At 45.2% G+C, this 7,708-nt stretch overlaps 1 protein-coding gene across 1 annotated transcript in view; it reads left to right on the forward strand.

The window, feature by feature from the left end:
- Positions 1-5,358: 5,358 nt before the first annotated feature.
- Positions 5,359-7,708, forward strand: part of erfl1 (Ets2 repressor factor like 1) — a gene marked incomplete at both ends in the record, with an annotated part of 7,809 nt that continues 5,459 nt past the window's right edge. The window contains 2 exons of the mRNA XM_079749880.1: positions 5,359-5,419; positions 6,000-6,234. Of these exons, the coding sequence (XP_079606006.1) occupies positions 5,359-5,419; positions 6,000-6,234 (296 nt within the window). The remainder of the gene's footprint in view (positions 5,420-5,999; positions 6,235-7,708) is intronic.

The raw sequence follows: 7,708 nt of genomic DNA on the forward strand, positions 1-7,708 counted from the left end.
ATCCAAATAGGTGATATAGCATGAGATGGATGTAATCCAACTTTAGTGTAAATCATTTTTAGAATGCACGTTTATATGTAATTTAACTATGATTGTAGGACCAAGATACATCTCACCTCATCTCAAAAGTTTAACGGTAGTCACTCGTTTATTGCCCAAAAATGTATCTTCTGCCAGCGTGCTACCGTTTTTTGACTGTGACAAACTCACCAAATTAGGTGACAAGCTCGCCCTTATGGACCATGTCTGGGCTGAACCAGGATACCCAAATGAATCATGTGCTTATAAGCCAACATTCACACCACATTACAACACCATTTAATAATGAGGTTGGAAATACAACCAAAGGACAAGAGAGGCAGTTCTGTATTCCCTCTTCCTGACCGTAACCCCCCTCCACGTACCACCACCACCGCCACCACCACCACCAGCACCACCAACACAACCCCCACCAGCTCCTCCACAACCACCACGACTACCACCACCACCACTGCACCACCTCCATCCCATCTTCTGTTTTTTCCCTGCTCCCTGGCTCTCCCTCTACCCTAACAAACCCATCGCACAGTCCCTCTGTTCTCGCACCCCCAGGCTGACCAGTGTGTCAGAGCTAACCAGGGAGAGGAACAGAGAGGAGGGGAGAGATGGGGCGATCCAGGGAAGGCACAGACCGGGAGAGAGAGAGGGAGAGAGAGAGGGAGAGAGAGGGAGGGAGAGAGAGAGAGAGAGAGAGAGAGAGATTGAACAAGAGAGAGGGAGATAGCGAGGAGAGAGAGAGAGAGAGAGAGAGAGAGAGAGAGAGAGAGAGAGAGAGAGAGAGAGGGTTTCAGTATATGGCAACCAAAAAGTAGTGGAAGATGAGAAAGATGAGTCTGTTTCATCTAAGGGGGGAAGAGAAAGCCAGATAGGCCAGACTCTTCACGCTCTCATGTTATTTTCTATATTTCTTTCATTTTGTGACCCATCTCTCTTTCCGTATTTAGACAGCACTGGAGACACGCTGTTGCCTGCATGTCAGCCAGTCCCATTTCCACAACTCCTATCAATCTCTGTGCACAGTGTCATCAAGCCCTGCTTCTTTATCTCTCCTCCGGGCCTCTGTCACTCCTGCTATGACCCACTAACTCTGGCTCTATGTAACATTCAGTTGTGCTTCTTACAACTATACCGCTAGGGTAGTTGAATGGTATATATATTTTTTGTCAAGAATCTTGATTCTAAGTTGGACATTTCCTGTTGTTGCATCACAATAAATAAATAACCTAGTATATCTTAATGTATTTTTAATATTGATACATTTAAAAAATCCCACACAATTAATCATTTGGTGGAAATAAATAATAATAATAAAAAAAAACCCTCAAATATTTATCAAGTGCGGAAATATAAACTAAACTGAAAATACTCTCGCCAAGTTAAACGTTGAATCAAGCCAGCATAGGTGAATGTATCCCTGACTTACCTCATGTCTACTTTGTCTTCACCGGGGACAGGCCCAGTCAATAATCTCACAGTCACCTTTGACGTTGACTAATTCAAGGTCTATGTCTCACCATTAATCACCAGAAGGAGCATGGCGGCAGTATATTATACGCTTTACCCCACCGTATCGCGGACCGGAGCCGATGTTTGGATGTCTTTGTGGGGGTCCTTGTCCCCTGGGTGGGGGGACATTGTGGAATATGTATTGAACACCCTAGTTTGCACCGAGTCCTCACAAAGCACATCGGAATGGGCGCTGGTTTTCCATGTGGAACAAACTGCCTCAGCGTTTGCACAATTAACATTTGTAATTGTAACCACTCAATTATTTACACAATGTTTTACAAGGTCTTTTGTTGAGAGGTAGCTCCTTTGTGTGGTCCATTGTGTTGGTAATCACTCGATGCAAACTGATTTTACACACACACACACACACACACACCGTGTTGTTTTTTTTGTAAGTACATGCCTGTACATGTGTGTGCTCATTATCTGCATGGCGCATCGTAATCTCTGGTAAACAAAATGTATTGTGTCTTTCAGCTCTGTGAGATAAGTGTGTCTCTATTGATCCAGGAAGTATCTACCAGTTTCATGTCTCTATTGTGTGTGCCTTCTATACCTGTATGTATGTGTGTGTGTGTGTCTGTGTGTCTGTGTGTGTGTGTGTGCGTGTGCGTGTGTGTGTGTTTGTGCCACACATCTCGGTGTGGGCACTGCATGGGCAATCCATTAGTCTATTTGTGTACCCTCCGTATCTGTCAGACTGTGACTCTGTGTGTGTACGTGCCTGTGTTTGTGTGTCTTTGTGTGTGTGTGTGTGTGTGTGTGTGTGTGTGTGTGTGTGGTGCATTTGTGTGTGTTCTTGGATATGTGTGTGTAGGATGTGTATGTGAGCTTGTAAATGTGCCGTGTGTTTGTGTGTGAGTGTGCGTGTGTGTGTGTTTTTGGTGTCTGCGTGCGCATCTGTGTGAGTTGCTGAGTGTGTGTGTGTGTGTGTGTGTGTGTGCACGATGAAGCAGCAGTATTCCCTGGACTGCTAGTTATAATGTTTCTGGGGGTGATGAGGGGGACTTGAAAGCCCTCTGCTGCCCAAATCAAAACTAACAAGGAAATGATGGGGGCTCCTTTATCTCCTCTCTGGCCTGGGGGTCCGAGAGGGGCAAGAGAGGGAGATCAGGGAGGGAAGGAGAGAGAGAGAGGGTGGGAGGGAGGGAAAGGGATGTATGTGTGTTTGTTGCCCTTTGTGTGTATGTGTGTGTGTGTGTGTGTGTGTGTGCGTGCTTGTGTGTTTTACCTATGTGTATGTAGTGGGGGGGGGGGGGGGGGGGGGGGGGAGCCTTCCTCTTTGATTTGTTAAAAATGCATTACCTCCGAAATCAAACGGAAAATTACTCTGCTGCTGAAGCAAAACATACAGAGCAGAAGGGGGAAGAGTGAAGCCAAAACAAGGTGTGTGTGTGTGTGTGTGTGTGTGTGTGTGTGTGTGTGTGTGTGTGTGTGTGTGTGTGTGTGTGTGTGTGTGTGTGCGTGCATGTGCTTGTATTTGTGTCCTTGTGTGTGTGTGAACAGATAGGATAGGGATAGAGGTATTCCCCAGTATAGATATACTAGAGATGGAAAGTCTACGTATAGATTCAAAAGCGTAGGAGGCCCATAAGCATTGGGTCCATACAAACACCACATCTCCAGAAGAGGACTGACATACAAAAGCAGTAGTTCAAGGGTGCCTGGTTCCTGATACAAGCCGTCTCCAAACCCACGGGAGCGGGGAGAAGGTATAGATTTCTACCACAACAACCCAGTAAATATGGAACATTTAAAGACCTACGCAAAGAAATGCCCTGAATATTATATTTAATGTCTTCAAAACTTTTTGAAGTCAGGCATGTCATAATTGTGCCAAGGCCGTTTCCCCGCCTGAAGTCAATTTTGGAGCCAATGGAATTCCCTGAGTCAGAGTCAAAGAGAGAACAGGGAACTATTATTTACATTATTATTATTATTATCATTATTATTATTATTATTTTTATCATTATTATTGGTTGCTAAATATTACTTTGGTTATTTGAGTTTGGGAAAGTATGTGCATATTTAGGAACAGCACCCGTAAGCCAAGGATGAAGAATAAAGAAATAATCACATGAACGATTTGAACAAAAACCTTGAGTGAGAGAAATGCATTCAAAGTTGAACGCTCCAAAGAAATTTGAGAGAGCCGCCTGAAAACACGAAAGATGAAGAGGAAAGGGAGGAGAGCGGGTGTAAAAGGCCACAGTCCAAAGACTATACAGAGAGTGGGAGAGAGGGCAAGATCGAATGAGAGAGAGAGAGCAAGAGAGCGAGAGAGTGTGAGTTACTGAGACACACACACACACACACACACACCCTCACACCAAACGTGAGAGCGGTTGAGGGAGGGTAGAAAGAGAGAGAGAGAAGAAAAAAGAAGGATAGAGAAATGCCTGGAGTTAGCAATAATAATTTATACAAACACACCTCAATAATTCACGTTTCATTTCAATGCTGCAGGGAAAATCCAAAATTCACAGAGCATAATTAAATAGAAGCAGAGTGATGGGAGCGATGGAGAGGCCAGCATTAAGATAGCTAGGAAACAGCAGTGAGTGGGGCATGCCTTCCATGGCAGCTTTGTAAAACAACACTGATGAAACTGTAATATCCAAACCAGGATTTCACCTTGTGCTCCCGTTGCTCGTCATGGAAACACGAGAAATCTCCTCTCCCCGCTGCCGACGGCGAGATGTTTTTCACGCATATGTTCTGCGTATACGAGGCGGTGTTATGATATAGAGGTCCCCAAGTGAGGCAACCTGGATATTGTGCATGGGTTCCCCCAAGTGGAGCCAGGAGAGGAAGAGTCAATATCAACGGTGGGCTGGGTTGAGGAAGTGTGTTGTGATGTTGTCAGGGAGATGCGGTGCTTTCAATCAAAGGGCTTGGTTGGGCTGGTTGGACTTTAGTGGTGTGAATGTACCCTTTAGATTAAAATAATAGTACAAAAACAGATTTGGGCCGTTTGCTGTTGATACGATATGTCGATATATTTTCAAGAAAAATAGAGTTATTTGGAGAAATTTTGAGCTCTTCGAGGCTACATTGATAATAATAATAATATTAATAATATTGTATAATATCAGCGTGTCAGACATTTTTTATCATTAAGAAAATGGTTTAAATAAACCATTTCATGGCTTTATCATAAGTATTGTTTTAGTTTTATGCAATACAGTCCCATCTATTACAATTTTTGTGACATTTAGAGATTATGACTTTTTTTTCCAACCTACCGAGAAAAAGTTGAATATTACACATTTTGTAATAGCACACATCAATTCATTTTATTCCTCTATATTTCACATTTTGCACTAGAAGTGTCCACCATGTTGCATCATACACACCTTCAAGTGACCAGACGAAGATCACATCCATTAAAAATCACATAAACCCTAACTTGCCATAACTCATATTGATTTAACATAACATTTGAACCCATCCTTCAACCCTTGGCAAATCAACTGTTTTTATTATTTTTTAATTACCTTCAATACGCTGCACTCTTCTACTTTGCCTGACTTAAACTATCTTAAAGTTCAGAATTTTCCAGATTCTATGGTACCTAATTATATGGGACCTAGTTCGATATATTACCTAATTCTATGGAATCAAATTCTACAGAACTTCATTTTCTGGAACTAAATTATATGGTTGTAATTCTATGGATCCCAATTATATCAAACCAACTACTATGAAACCCAACTCTATGGAAGCTGATTCTTTGACACCCAGTACTCCAGTAGTGTGTGTGTTCTTAATGTTTGTGTACTGTTCCTGTGTTCCAGGTGTTGAGGAGGAATGGACTGTAACTGCGTGAGCGATCTGCTGCTTCCGCCTGTGCCAACCCTGTGGACGCCAGGTATGACAAAAAGTATGAAAACCCTTAACACTTCTAAATACCAGTACTGTTTGAACAAATGATGGCGCTCAGGTCACTCTATTGAAGAAGAACATCTTTGGCCTTTCATGTAACGTGTTTGACAGATTAAGTAGCTCGCTCTGAGATTCTATTTCTTCAAGTTGTTTCTATTAAGTTAGCGAGTGCTAGAATTACTTAAGGATGAGTGAAAGAGCTTCCTAATTCTATTAGATATAAATGTGTCTGAGTGTGTGTGTGTGTGTGTGTGTGTGTGTGTGTGTGTGTGTGTGTGTGTGTGTGTGTGTGTGTGTGTGTGGATGCACAGGCCGGGCCTTATGCCCTCAAACTGCATCAATTGTCTGTCTCCCTGAGCGCTGTCATCATTCTCATGACCAATGTGTTGAAGCTAAAGGGCATTAGCGCAGACTAACATTGCTTACGGCAAGCAGCGTGATATTAAACACATCATCCCTCACTCCTAGCCCTCATCAGTCATCCAGACATCCACCCCCCATCCGCCCTCGGCAGGACCCGGCAGGCCCCGAACTCATCCTGCCACTTTCCTGCTCTCTGTGCCCAGGCATCGCCTTCCCAGACTGGGCATACAAGCCCGAGTCGAGCCCCGGGTCCCGGCAGATCCAGCTGTGGCACTTCATCCTGGAGCTGCTGCAGAAGGAGGAGTACCAGGGGGTCATCGCCTGGCAGGGCGACTACGGGGAGTTCGTCATCAAGGACCCCGACGAGGTGGCCCGCCTCTGGGGGATCCGGAAATGCAAACCTCACATGAACTACGACAAGCTGAGCCGCGCACTGAGGTATGGGTTCATGATTTAGCCTGAATCTATGTTTGTGTGTTTGTTTGTGTGTGTGTGTGTGTGTAGTGAGACACCACAGTCACTCTAAATGTCAGTCGATAACAGCATCTACTCTGTACATATGAGCCATATCAAGAGGTTTACTGGGGCCGTATTTACAGAGGATAACACAATGTTTACCGGTAGATTCAATCCATACTGGTCACACACACTTGAAGCGGTGCATGCCTGTCCATCCCCACGCTGGTGAAAATGGAGAGTGTGATAAGGCTCTCCCAGGTGCTTGTCAATACCTTCAATTTCTCCTTATCTGCGGACCCCGTCAATGAAAGCCAACCATTGAGCCGCCAAATACAAAATTCAATAACGCTTCAGAATTAAGCCCTCCATGTGAAATTGCTTGGACTTTCTCAGAATGCACGGCTCTATGCTCGCTCTCTGGTCTCTATAAGTTTGGGCTGGGGAAAAAGAACTTGCTCCGAAACTTGCCTGTTTAAGGCTACGCTATTACTATAATCTATACTTAAATAAGCACTTCTTGCCCTTAGCGCTTTACATTACCACGTCCCCACTTACACACACCACCCACGGTTCTTATGCAAATTCCTCCCCCCCCGCGTTCCCTTGGCCTCTCGTTAATGGAGGCTGTCGTAGCGGTCTAATTGTTATGAATTGGCTGGGGCCATAATTAGCCTTCTTGATTAGCCTCACTTAATTGCTCAATTAAGGGCCACGGCACAATTGCCACGCAAAGCAGAAACGCGCACATGCGGCGGCGCCGGGCCGAGCGGCGCTGCGGAGCCCTGATACGCACCAATAAAACTGAGATGAATCAAATGCTGATTACCTGCAGTTAAATGCTGAGGTGGTACGCTGTAGTGGAGGTGGCTGGCCCCCAGGGGGCCACACACACTGAACACTAAACACTAAACACTAAACATATACACACACACACACACACCCAAATACACACACGTACAAAGCACTAAGTATAAGCATACACAAAAATACACAGACACAAACAAAGACGCTAAACACACACACACACACACACACACACACACGAAACATGCGCATACACAAAACCACACAGACACACACAAAGTCACTGAACACACACACACACACACACAATACGCACACACAAAAGCTCTCCAGTGCTGCATTGAAACCTCCATCTCACAGCAGTGAATTCCCAGGGTTCTTCAATTTGGGGCATCCCTCTCCCCTCTCTAACCACCGCACTGCACCCTGCCACCGCCACCCCTCACCTGATTACCTGAACACCGAGCCCCCCCATCTGGGCCAGATGGCTCCCCTGTCCCACCCCTTGCCATGGAGAACGCTGGCATCCTGGCAGCCTGTACACGGTGACACCCTCGGTGGGTGGCGCCGGAAACTGGCACGTTGACGGCTTGACAGGCCCAGCGGGAGACACCTGAGGGTGGTTACCGTGGGGACGCGTCTCGTTGAG

The sequence above is a fragment of the Pollachius pollachius genome (assembly GCF_949987615.1).
Source record: "Pollachius pollachius genome assembly, chromosome: 1".
In the NCBI taxonomy this organism is placed as follows: domain Eukaryota; kingdom Metazoa; phylum Chordata; class Actinopteri; order Gadiformes; family Gadidae; genus Pollachius; species Pollachius pollachius.